We start from the raw sequence: 13,476 nt of genomic DNA, 5'->3' as shown, positions 1-13,476 counted from the left end.
TAAACCACGATGACGTTTAATATAAACTTTTGTAGTTTTTGAATCGGAGGGATTTTAATTGCTATTTGTCTGATTTAATGACTTATTCTGTACAGAACACGTGTTGTGTGGCTGATAATGACGTTTACAAGTCAGAGAAACTAAATCTGTTCAGATCACGGATCATCTACAGTGTGTTGTTAATTAAAATCAGCAAAAGCTTTCATGTAGAGCACTTTCACAGCTACTCTGTCATAATCAAAACAACTAGAGACTGTGTACAAGCTGATATGTGGGTCTGGTTATATTTTATTAAATCGGAATCGCACCACAGTCCTTTTTGTCACTTCCTGTCCAGCCTGAAGGCGGCTGGAATCGGATGGAAACTGTCCGACTTTCCCGCAGCTTTCTGTCCCCGCCCCCGCTGCTGCCGCCTGCTCTCGTCCACTTTACAGGCGAGGCGCAGTTCATCTCGAACGAGCCTAATGACATCTGCTGCATCTGCTGACAGCATGATCTGGGTCCGCCTGGGTCCGCCTGGCTCGTTCATCTCGAACGAGCCTAATGACATCTGCTGCATCTGCTGACAGCATGCTCTGGGTCCGCCTGGGTCCGCCTGTCTCTTGCAGTCGGTGAAAAGCAACTGAGCCGCCTGGGTCTCAGAACTGCAGCCGCCTTGCTCTCGTGAGATTTCCGTTGCCCACGTGTGCATGACGTCAGAGCAAGTCGGGATCAAGTCGGACACAAATCTAACCGGGATGCAATGGGCGCCGATCGCCGGTGATCGATTCTGCGCAGATCTTGCTCATCTCGAACGAGCCTAGGGTCTACCCACCGAATGTGACTACGGCATCAGCTGTGAGCTTGGCCATCAAGTGGTATTTTAGACTGGATGTCAGTCCCATGTGGTCTAGTGTTTAGGATTCCTGGTTTTCTCCCAGGTTCTACTCCCCATATGGGAATCAGCATTTAGCTGGTGAAGGTCTGCAGCAATTTTCGAAGCATCTCTGTCAAGTACATGTTTTAGGTTTAGGTTTATTTAATAGATTTGAATGTGTTATTAATCCTGTGGACCCGAGAGACTTGTCCAAGACCAAAAACAGCACCAGATTCATATTGTTTCTAGCCTCTACAGGTGATTTTCTATCTAGTCTGTAACTTGTGCCCTTTTTCAGGGTCGTTGAGCATTAAATCCAAACTGTTACATCCAAGATTTATCCACTTGATAATAATCCATAATTCATCGCATTTTCGCTCATTTCTGCTGACATTATTATGTTATTATTGGCATAAGTAAATGTCATGAGGGCAAAAGCGTCTTGACTTTCTTTGAAAAAATGTATTCTGTCATCTGTATGAGTTATGATGATTATTTCTTTACAGTGTGACTCCAGGACATATGAGGAGTGTTTTTAGGTTTAACTTATCTGTCTGTGATATCAATACATACCACCATACAACCATTTTTAACATTCAAGTGACTTCACTGCAACCCAAATATTCTAATAATCCAGTTTGTCCTGAAAACATGATGTTTATATCTTGACTGTAGACAACAGGGTTGATGTTTTACAAGTTATTATAAAATAAATCCGGACGGACAATGAACTGTAAAAATGTCCTCAGCGTTCAGAGGGTTAAATACTACTTAATTTTTAATTTTAATCATTTTAATCTGTTTATTGATCCCTTATGGGGAAATTACAATTTACACTCTGTGTCCACACTTTGTTAGTTCACACACACACACACACACAGACCAATGGAGAGATGACAGAGTGGGGGGCTGCCAGCCGAACCATCGCCCTGAGCAGGGGGGGGGGGGTACAGTGCCTTGCTCAACAGCACCAGGCAGTGCCCAGGAGGTGAAGTGGCATCTCACCAGCCACCAATCCACACTCCCTACTTTTGGTCCATACGGGGACTCAAACCACTGACCTTCCGGTTCCCAACCCAACTCCCTATGGACTGAGCTACAAACATTGATATTGTGAGTGTTTAATATTAACATTTAAGTTATACTCAGGTCTTTCCCTTTACCGTCTATATTTTTTTACACCCGTATTCCACGAAGACCCGCCCCTACTCTGCCTCTGATTGGCTCCGACTGTGACATCGCCTAGACCTAACCAACCAAATCAACGAAGGCAACAAACACTAGCCAATCAGAGGCAGGTCTTTGCAGAATACTGGTAAGAAAAAATAAACAGCTTCTCTTCACTGCGTGGTAGCAGCTAGTCGTGGACTGTTTCTGACTCGCTTAACACGAATAACCAAACGAAAAAGTAAAGGTGAGGTTGAAAGAAAATTCTCCAAAGTAGAGGCATGCTAATGCTTCATAACTAACTAACTTATTAACTAGCAGCAGCTTTGCAGAGGTTTGGCCGAGCACGACCACAGCCCACAGTCCAGTTAAAGACCAGTGAAGGTTCTGAAGGGTCAAGCAGAGTGTTGGTTTAGCTAGCAATAAATGTCATTTTGTTTAACTTTGTTTCTGCTCTAGAAACTAAGACTTATTAAGTCACACTAAAACTTTTTGAATAGAAGTGGAACATGAAAAATAATGGAACCAAATCTGTTTTCTACTTAATTCATAGAATTTTCTTAAACTTCATTCTCCCCATCTTTACATGAAATGGCCTGTCTGTCTGCTATTCGCATCTAATAGAGCGTTGAAAGCACTCATTTCGGTTGTAATTTCTAAATGCTCCAAAGTCATTTATAAAGGATCATAGTCCAGCAGAAAATAGATAAATAAATAAGTTGATAAATAAAACACACTTTCCTGAAAATGAATTACATGTCTGTATGTCCACTTCCACCCTCTTAATCTGTCATTTGTTGCATATTTTATTATAATAATAAGGTACTATTAAAATGTGGACTTGGACACATATTAGTTTGTAGTGATCTGAGTGAAGTTTGTAATTGTTGAACAATTCCTCTTTCCCCTCAACATGCTTGCTTCTTTTTAATTCTGCTCCTTTTGATTTCTATGGCAGGTCTTTCTCATATCTGACATGTCGGATCTCGATGTGATGTGGAACAGAACCGGACTCTTTGAGGAGCTCATATTGTTTTGGTAAGTGCATTTAACAAACCAACTCCACAGCTGTACTGGTCACAGCAGTACTGTAAGAACACATGTTCTGTGTGGTGTTAGTTTTTTCTTTATTGTGGGGTTGGGGGAGTAATACAAAGGAATAATTCATAGAGAAGAGCTGTTGCTGAAAAAAGTACCAGTACACACTTAATCTTTTGATTAGAATTTCTGAGGAAACAAATGACTTAATGTGAGCTTTTTTGGCCCAAAACTATGAGTTACATTAAATCAGAGCTGTATGTAGGTCGAGATACGGACCCTACGGCCTGATTTGCATCTCTCAAAAACTAGCTCATATAATGCTAATAACTACACATGATACACATGTTTATAATATAACATCATGAAACTATAACTAGACAGGGTAGCGGTGAAAACCTGAATCCTGACTGCCAGAGCAGACTTCTTGCTGGGTTTTATCAACAAGTGATGTATGTATTTATGTGCCCTGTTCCTGGCATATCTATGGATGTATTCATAAAATCACTGTTATTATTCAACGTGTTAGTCCCAGAGGGTCTGGCAGTCTGGATTCTGCCTAAATAACCTTTACCCCCATTCTTAAGGAGTCATCTGGAGACTACAATCAGGAGATCTGAGAAAGCTTTCAGTTAGTTAGATTTTACATTCATTTGGCTTACGTGGTGCCCAAAAGGTCTCGGGTGCTGGTCCTAAAGACTTCTAATAAGGAAAACCTGGACCAAGGGCAGATAACATGGAGTTAGAGCAGGTAGTCTGCTGGGAGAACCTGCACTGGCAACATTCAGCTGAAGTAGAGAAGGACAATTCAGCTGATAGACTTCCTGTTAAGCTTCTTCTTGAGTTTGCAGCTTAAATGGCCCAACCAAGCAGAAAGGTCAAAGGTTAAAACCCTTTCACTGTGGGGGGGGGGGGGGGTATACTAGCTCAGTGATCTGGGCCCTGAGCCCAAGACAGCTCAGTCTGTTGAGGACATGTTGAGTTAAATAAGGTTTAAATGTTTCATCACTACCATTGATCCATTGGGATCATTATTTAAATAAATATCCATGTGACAGATCGGTGCTGTTACGTTGCCTCTATGAAGATTAATAACTGCTGTTCATATTGTTGGTAGAAGTCTGGAGAATATAGTCTGACAGTGGTTGAGATCATTAGAAAAGGCTGATAAAGTTGTAAATGAGTCAGTGATGAAGGATAATATCTAAAGTGGTCTCCACTTGTTTCTATACCGGTTCTACCAGCAGCAGACCGGCCTCAGACCAGCACATCTCTTCACATCTCGTATTTCTTTCATATTCATGAGAATAACAGTTCATCACTTCTCCATGTGCATTGGCTTTCCTTTCTTAGCACACAGTGTGTGTTCTGTCCAATAAACCGGGACTATAATTTGGGATGATTCTCCAATTCTAGTGTCCAATCCTCCTTATTTATAGTCCTAGTTCACTGGACCAGTAACTGTCTAGTGGGGACTACTGGACCCTCAGGAAACAACAGGACGAGGACACCTCAAGGGTTTTTGGATATATTATTATATCACAGTGGTGGCTGGTGAAAATATTCTGGGGGGGATGTTTGTGCAGGGGGATCGGGGGGGGGGGCTTTTTTAATTTGGTAGATGTGATGTCCTGCATTCTGGTGCATTTTAGGGAGACCAGCTGGAGATCCCAAATCATTCACAATGATGAATTCATGTGTTGGTAAATTTCAGTATTGTGAACTAAAGTACTTTTACAGCTATCAGATATCAGAATAACCTTTATAAATTACTGTAAATTTAAAAAAAATATGTACAAAGTAAAAGAATGAAAACAGCATGACAAATTCCACCAGTGAATACACTACAACAAGCCAAGTCATTTTAAATTATATACCACTATTTAGTTCTGTACACCCAAAAGACTATATTAGTCACTGTGTCAGGTTTTGAACTGGATCAGAACATCAGATTATAACAGGTTCACATAACACGGCTCATAAGGCATGTGGGATATAAACATGCAGGGTTACATTGCACAGACAACAGAACAGCTCTACGAGTGAGAAGTAAATTTGGTTTTACAGTTTGACCAGAAAATCTGTGTTTTAGATTTGCATTTGATGCACACCATTATTGGGGAAAACACAATTTTTTTTACTTTCTGGTTGCATTAGATGACTGATACCACTCTCATGTCTGTCTGTTAACTACTGTATCAAGCTAGGGCCAACAGCTGGTTAGCTTAGCTTAGCATAAAGTCTTGACACGGGGAAACAGCTAGCTTGGCTAGCCTGGCTTCTCCCCCCCTCCTGTGTTAAATTATTATATCTAAATTTATTATATCATATTACAAATACTGAATTATAACTTCAGACAACATTTGATCACACACAGTTCCCATTAAGCACCACATCTACAATACTTTGGTTACAAAAAGCATCCTGGGATTTTGTTTAGGACTTAATTTTTTCAAATTGGTCAATAAGAACAACATAAGTAAGAAACCCTGCTGGTTTCATCTGCTTTTCAGTAAAAAATCTCTTCCTCGGTGAATGTGACATTTTGTGTTGTCTACTTGGTGCGGGTCGATTTCTCTTGTCATCTAAGTGGCCCATTATGTTGTGTGTTAAGGCCTGTGTGGATGACCCGCCTCATCAGCCAAGTTGAGTATGTAGCCAGCTATGTCGTCCTCTGTGGGGAAATCAGACATTACCCATGATTCATTGGCAGCAGTCACTTGCAAGCGACATATCGGACAGTTTCGGCTCTGCCCACTCCTGCAGAAACAGAAGAGAGTGTATAATCATTACTGTTAGTGTTAGTTCATATCATTGATTGCTAAATTGTCTCTATGACCACTTAACATGATTTACAAAGCAATAGAAGATGTATTAAAATGAGTTCCAGCTTAAATCCATCCCCTTACCATTTATCAATGCACTTCTGACAGAAGCTGTGCGCACAGGGCAGAATAAGGTCGGCCTTTCCGTCCATGCAGATACAGCACTCCTCCTCATCAGTCAGCTGCTTCACTCTGCATGAGCACACAAAAGATTTTCAAAGGAGTAAAATTCTTATTTTAGAATGAAATGCCTGATGCTGGATAAAATATCTTTCTGTTATAAAATGACATGAAAATGCAAAAAAGTGTCCCTTCAGCCCCCTCGCTCCTCATATGGATGGGAATTTATCCAGGGGGATGAACATTCATTATACTGCAAAGTAAGTTGTATAATTCATCATTTAAGCCGCTTTGGAACATTTAAGAACCCCTTTTCTATCAATCAGCGGCACTGACCTCTGTGGTGAGTAGGTAAAAACTGCATTAATTGATTTATTTGGCCACTTAGGGGCTGAAGCTGAAAACACACCATTGCATATTCTCAACCATGGGAAGTTGTTATGATAAATGGGTCCAGCAGACTGATTGATCAACAGTAGCATTATTTTGGAATTGTACCTCCGGCCCCCTGACAAATGTCACTCCGATATTCACTTACCTGTTTTTGGTATTCACTTACTCCTGATGGAAATGTGCTGATCATTAATCAATACATACATGTGAAACATTAAATTAAATAGTTAATTTCCAATGAAAACTTATTTAAAGGAAAAAGATATGTACAGCCAAGTAGTTCCTGACTGTTTCAGGAACCACTTCATGTGCACCTACAGTACCTGCCCATCCACATGCTGGCCTGGCAGGAGTCTGTGGAGGGGAGCTGGGCAGACGGGCCCTCTGCAGACAGCACCTCAGCAGCCTGGCTGGTGATGTCACGGTACAGCTGGATGAACTGGTACAGGTTCATGATGCGTGACGCTTCCAACATACCGTTCTCTTTGTTGATCTGGGGGACGGCAAAGCCAATTACAGTGTACTGTATGTACAGTTGGGTTTAGAATAATAGCTTTGTGTTTAAAAAAAGTGAATAAGGCTCAAAATCCTTAGAATAACTTTTAATTGCATAATATCAATGCATACCACTGCACTTTCAATTCCAAATCAAAACATGACCAAAATTGATCGAGTTGATGTTCTGCCTTAACAGAAAGTGAAGAAAAAGGAATATTAGCCTGTTCAAAAAAAACAACTTCTGGCGCCTGTAAACAGGTATTCCAGCCCAGGACGATTTAACTCCACAATTCCTCTGCTTTACTGGGATTTGCCTCAAAAAACAGCATTTATGATGTCCCCAGTGTTCTATGGGATTGAGGTCCGGGGGATTGGGCTGGCCACTCCATAACATCAATCTGGTTCATCTGGAACCAAGACTTTGCTTGCTTACTGGTGTGTTTTGGGTCATTCTGTTGTTCAAAGGCATTTCCTCTCAGCATAAGGCAACATGACCTCTTTAAGTATTTTTTATGTATTCAAACTGATCCATGATCCCTGGTATGCGATAAATAGGCCCAACACCACAGTATGAGAAACATTCCCATAACATGATTTTTGCACCACCATGCTTTGCTGTCTTCACAGTGGACTGTGGTTTGAATTCAGCGCATGGGGGTCGTCAGACAAACTGTCTGCCTGTCCTAGACCCAAAAAGGAGAATTTTTCTCTCATCAGTCCACAGAATGTTGCACCATTTCTCCTTTGGCAAATTTCAACCTATTCAGTACATCTTTTTTTCAGCAATGGGACTTTGCAGGGGCTTCTAGCTGATAGCTTTGCTTCACATAGCCTTCTTCTGCTGGTAACAGTACTTGCAGGTGACTTTAAGTCTTCTTTCATTTTCCTGGAGTTGATCATTGGTTGAGTCTTTGTCATTTTGGCCAAACTTCAATCCATCTGAATGGTATTTGACCGTCTTTTTCCCATCGTCGTTCGTCGTTCAGGCTTTGGATGCCATTTCAAGGCATTTGAAATCATTTTGGATGAGCAGCCTATAATTTTCTGCAATTCTTTTTATGTTTTCCCCTCTCAAATCAACGTTTTAATCAAAGTCCGCTGTTCCTCAGATCAAGGTCTGGAACGACCAATTTTGCTGAATATTTCAGTGTGAAATGCACTATAACCAGCATGCACAATATTTGCTTCCTTCTCTCCTTAAATATGGGCCATGATTGACACCTGTTTCGTCCCAGAATAAATTACCTGACTAATTGAAGACAACACTGCTTTTATTTTGAACACGCCCCTTTCAATTACAGATTCAATTACACACAATGAGCAGCATGCATGTTCTGACTGTTGGCTCTGTTGGTTTTCTATGACTCTGCAACACTTACTAGTAAATTATTTGCCATGTAGAAATGTCACATCTACCAAAAACTATGATTGATGAGGTTAGTGATGTTGGACTACCATTACTTTGAACACAACTGTTCGTCCACATCCAGTCACAATCCTACACTGTAAAATATTTGGGTTTAACCAGTGTGGGCTTTTGACAGATAAGTCAACTCAAGCTGCTACATCTTAAATTGCAGAATGACTCAACCACAATGAGTACAGATGGAATACTGAGGGAAATAACTTAATATCTTCATATGGGGGGGGGGGGCTTTAAAATACTGGCTCATGAACAGTGAGAAAGTATTAGATAGTGCTGCTCATCCTGCGATCCGAGATACCCTAAAGGCTGAAGCTCACATTTTTACAAGCCAATCTAACTAGGTGAATTGCTGAATTTCCCTATACACCATTTCTTTCATAGATTCATTGTTTAAAACACGTTTTGAGATCAAGCTACAACATCTCAGATAATAGACAATAAGCACGAGATAGCTAGCTCATGTAATAAAAAGATCAAACTATAGGACACAAAAACCATGCTGTCACTGACACTAAATAAAATGAACAAAGGCAATAGCCAAGCTCAAAACAAACACATTCCTATAATAAAAAATTCTAGATATAAACCAAACAAAAAATTCTACATATAAACCAAACTGGTGTATCCATAATACACATACTGTAAACCCAATAACAGTCCTGGCCACACCTTCACCCACATATAATCACAATGTACAGGTTCAATTTCTCCCCCCCCCCCACATACAAAAAAGCAAATGTGTGGGCAGATGCTTTTGTTGGCATGTGATGAGTGTACAAAAAGTAATTTTGGTCTCACCTTGGTACAGAGGACCCTGACAGCCACCTTCCACAAGGCCGTGGCATCGGATCCTGGCTCAACCTCAAACAGCAGGTGCTTCTGCTGTCCAGAAGCTAGCTTGGCCGTACTGAGAGAGATCCAGCAAAAGAGAGTGTGTATGTTCAACTCAATAAACCATTTTGCATCATTTTTACTGTGGCCATAAACACAGCTACACATGAAAACACACACAAAGTAATGCCCAATTTTTTTAAACATTGCTACATATAGCTTTTTCCTAAATGTAAAGTGTTTCTGGCCACAGCTGCTGTATGTTGATTACTGTGTGCACTCCGCAGTTTTGGTGCTGTTCACACACTCTGAATTCTCTGCTGTGAACATAGTCAATAAAGATCCAAAATATGGATCGGTTCAGATTGCAAACCTGCAGATTGAAACTGGTTATTGCTAGATGGGATGGTAGACTTCTTAACCACTTAGATCATGCTGCATACATCATTTTATTCAACTCACCCAAAATGATATGTACATTCTGAGTTTCTTTTGTTATAACTCACGTTAACCATGTTTTCCTGCCTCTCTGTTATGATCTCAAAGAGCTAGTAAACAAAAATGAAACTGACAGAAGCAGGGATTGGTGTCTGGGGAATAAGACAAACCAAATCCTACTGTAGATGGTGGACTAGTACTGAAGCTAGCTGTGTAGAGTTTATCTCTCAGTCAAAAAGGTTTACCTACAAAGCCAAAAAGAAAACCATTCATCCACCAGCCAAATTGTAAATAAATATGTATGAGTAAATATATATAAGTGGCTGGTAGATTTGCTTCACTCACCAGCCAAAAAAACAATGGTTATCGATTGAGTGGCTGGTACAATCTGTACATTCACTAGCCATTTGACTGGTGGACAAAAAAGTTCATTTTGAACCCTCTATTCAGGTATTATTTGTGAGATTAGTCAGGTCAACATTCCTCAGTCCCCTGTTCATTCCCCTGTCCCTCGACTACATCGACTGGAAAACAGCTGTATGTTTACATGTTCTATTATTCCTCTTTGTCTGGAACGGATTGTGACTTACACTTCGTTAAGTTCGGCCACTCTTGCCAGAAACTCCTCGTAGGTTAGGTAGCCGCTGTCACGTACCAGTCCGGCGTGTTTCACCAGCTTCTCAGGCAGATGGTTCATCACCGCCTGACCTGAGAGCTGCTGGCCCATCCTGACAGCAGCAGCACTTATGAAACAGCACTGGCAGAAAGCTGCACCTCATTCACTTCTGCAGAGCCTGTTGGTAAATACACAGTTAAAAGGTCACTTGTTTTGTAAATGTGTGACAGTTTATATATGTATTTCCCTGGGTGATGTCAATATAACCGTTAATCATTTAATATTTTATTTGAATCACTAAAAACATAAATGTGATTGAAACGTCCAGGCAGAAAATTTACTACAGAGTATCTTAAACCCAACTGCTTTCTCATCAGTCTGTTGCTGTGTCTGGTAGAAAAACCCTAGTTGCCACACAATTGTGAACCAAAGTCATTTTCAACTTCAACAAGCCCTGATAGATGGTTATAAAAATCTGACAGAGGGTGCTAAAAAACAGCATGCATGAGAAACAGTATTGTATTAAAAAACAATTATTTATTTCAACATTTTCTGATGGAAGTTAGGTCTGGTTATTGCCGGCATGCAAATGATCTCTTAAGTGCTCCATAAACTCAACAGTGTGTTCCCATTAAAATGATATTGCCCAACCACAATGAGTACAGGTGGAACACTGAGGGAAATGTGTAATGTCCTGCTTGCAATAACTTTATACCCCCTTGTCCTCAATAAAGAAAAATACTGACTCATGTACAGAGAGAAAAGAATTAGATAAGGCTGCTCATCTTGTGATTCCCTAAAGGCTTTAGTTTCATTTTTTTTGCAGCCACGTGCACTCACATCTTTTCAGGCAAACAGTATTGCTGTATTTCTCTTCACACCAGTTCTCACTCATTTCTTTCTTGTCATTACTGTAGATTCCTACAACAGCTACAACCTCTCCGATACTAGATAACAGTCAAGAGATAGTCCATGTAATATAAAGATAAAACTACAGGAAACACAAAACGCAATAAAACTAGATAAAATAAACAAAAGTCAAGCTCAAAACAAACAAGTGAATGTATTTAAAACAAAAACAAAAAGAAAACGTATGTCTTGGTCAGTGTTAACTTAAAAACTCAGAAGCAGCACAACTCGTTTCACTTTCGTGAAGAAGATTCGGGAGACCTTGATGACTTTCTATTTGAGGAGAATTTAGGATCACAGTACAGCGTCAGAGCCATCCCAACTTCTGACGTCCCTGTCTTCACAAAAAGTTGTATTTAAACTCACAGGCAAAACCAGTCATAATCAAAAATCATATTTACTTTATCTATGGCCTTGGCAGGGCGAGCAGCACTGTGTTCTGCAGCTGCTACGTCTCCCGTCACATATGGAGGCACAAAGTTGAAGTCCTCCTCTGCCTGAAAAAGGTTATGATCGTATGTTTGACACTGACCTCGATGACACCTGGGTGCCACTGTCTCAACGTGCATAGCATTAGTTCATAAGATGGAAATTCCACAACAGTCAGAGTCTGTATACTGTAAATACTCTGCACTGATCTTAAATCACATTATACAGACCAATGATGTTGCCTAATAACTTGATAATGTACTGCATGACTAAAAGGTATGTAACCCATATTTCATTGTCAACATGTCTCATAAATATAGGCATTAATTACTAATTCAGCCAGCATTAGTGAGATAGGAGAGTGACGTTGGGTGATACGACATGGCTCAAAGTCTTACCTTCTAGTTCCCCCAGCCTGTCTATGGTCCCCTAGTGGCTAGAAATGGTGATAGGTGTAAACCGAGCCATGGGTATCCTGCTCTAACTTTGAGAAAATGAAAGTTAAGGTGGTCCAATCTGGAATAATGCCCCTTATGAGGTCATAAGGCTCAAGCTTACCTCCCCTTTCTCTACTTTGCCCGCCCAGTGAATATGGCCCACCCTTGAGAGATAGAAACATCATGACTTTCAAACCAGGAAAGTGGCAGTTGGTCAAGGCCACACCCCCAGCCTTCACCTTGCCCCCCCTCTCCTCCTCAAAAGCTACAGACTGGAGGCGTCCTCTAACTCACCCAGTAAGAGCATTTACCCCATGTAGGAGTCCTGCAGCTGGTAGGGTTCAAATCTGATCTGCGTCCCTTTGCTGCGTGTTATCCCCCATCTCTCTCACCCTTTCATGTCTATCCACTATAATAAAAGGGAAAAGCCCCCAAAAAATAATCTTTAAAAAAGAAAAAGCTACAGACTCAGAAATGGCAAATACTAAGGAAAGCTCATTGTGGGACTGGCTCTAGTGGCTGGAATTCAGCACCAAGGCTGAATTTTGGGAAAGAGACTTCAGATACAGTATTAGGGGACCACTAAGGTCTATATAAAAGAGACTTCAGATACAGTAATTAGGGGACCACTAAGGTCTATATAAAAGAGACTTCAGATACAGTAATTAGGGGACCACTAAGGTCTATATAAAAGAGACTTCAGATACAGTAATTAGGGGACCACTAAGGTCTATATAAAAGAGACTTCAGATACAGTATTAGGGGACCACTAAGGTCTATATAAAAGAAACTTCAGATACAGTAATTAGGGGACCATTTAGGTTTATATAAAAGAGACTTCAGATATGGTATTAGGGGACCATTAAGGTCTATATAAAAGAAACTTCAGATACAGTAATTAGGGGACCATTAAGGTCTATATAAAAGAGACTTCAGATACAGTATTAGGGGACCATTAAGGTCTATATAAAAGACACTTCAGATATGGTATTAGGGGACCACTAAGGTCTATATAAAAGAAACTTCAGATACAGTAATTAGGGGACCATTAAGGTCTATATAAAAGAGACTTCAGATACAGTATTAGGGGACCACTAAGGTCTATATAAAAGAGACTTCAGATACAGTATTAGGGGACCACTAAGGTCTATATAAAAGAGACTTCAGATACAGTATTAGGGGACCACTAAGGTCTATATAAAAGAGACTTCAGATACAGTATTAGGGGACCACTAAGGTCTCTATAAAAGAGACTTCAGAAACAGTATTAGGGACCACTAAGGTCTATATAAAAGAGACTTCAGATACAGTATTAGGGGACCACTAAGGTCTATATAAAAGAGACTTCAGATATGGTATTAGGGACCACTAAGGTCTATATAAAAGAAACTTCAGATACAGTAATTAGGGGACCGTTAAGGTCTATATAAAAGAGACTTCAGATACAGTATTAGGGGACCACTAAGGTCTATATAAAAGAGACTTCAGATACA

The 13,476-nt window shown here is 40.4% G+C and overlaps 1 protein-coding gene across 1 annotated transcript; it reads right to left on the bottom strand.

Annotated features, from left to right (window-relative positions):
- Nucleotides 1-5,592: 5,592 nt before the first annotated feature.
- Nucleotides 5,593-10,319, bottom strand: rnf141 (ring finger protein 141). Its single transcript, XM_034879318.1, has 5 exons — nt 10,183-10,319; nt 9,122-9,230; nt 6,723-6,892; nt 5,971-6,078; nt 5,593-5,821 (listed from the first exon to the last, which is right to left on the bottom strand). The coding sequence occupies exons 1-5, from the start codon at nt 10,317-10,319 to the stop codon at nt 5,671-5,673; spliced, it is 675 nt and encodes a 224-aa protein (XP_034735209.1). The 3' UTR covers nt 5,593-5,670.
- Nucleotides 10,320-13,476: the final 3,157 nt, after the last annotated feature.

This window comes from Etheostoma cragini, chromosome 8, assembly GCF_013103735.1.
Source record: "Etheostoma cragini isolate CJK2018 chromosome 8, CSU_Ecrag_1.0, whole genome shotgun sequence".
In the NCBI taxonomy this organism is placed as follows: Eukaryota; Metazoa; Chordata; class Actinopteri; order Perciformes; family Percidae; genus Etheostoma; species Etheostoma cragini.
The sequence above is the reverse complement of the archived record's forward strand: the minus strand, read 5'-3'. Positions and strand labels throughout refer to the sequence as shown.

What these genes read in the sequence shown, in the direction of transcription:
- rnf141 (XM_034879318.1), bottom strand. Translation starts at nt 10,319, where the DNA reads ATGGGCCAGCAGCTCTCAGGTCAGGCGGTGATGAACCATCTGCCTGAG. An exon ending in GTGGCCGAACTTAACGAAGT is followed by an intron (nt 9,231 to 10,182) that starts GTAAGTCACAAT and finishes GATCTCTCTCAG; the next exon opens with TACGGCCAAGCTAGCTTCTG. An exon ending in TCAGGGTCCTCTGTACCAAG is followed by an intron (nt 6,893 to 9,121) that starts GTGAGACCAAAA and finishes GCCGTCCCCCAG; the next exon opens with ATCAACAAAGAGAACGGTAT.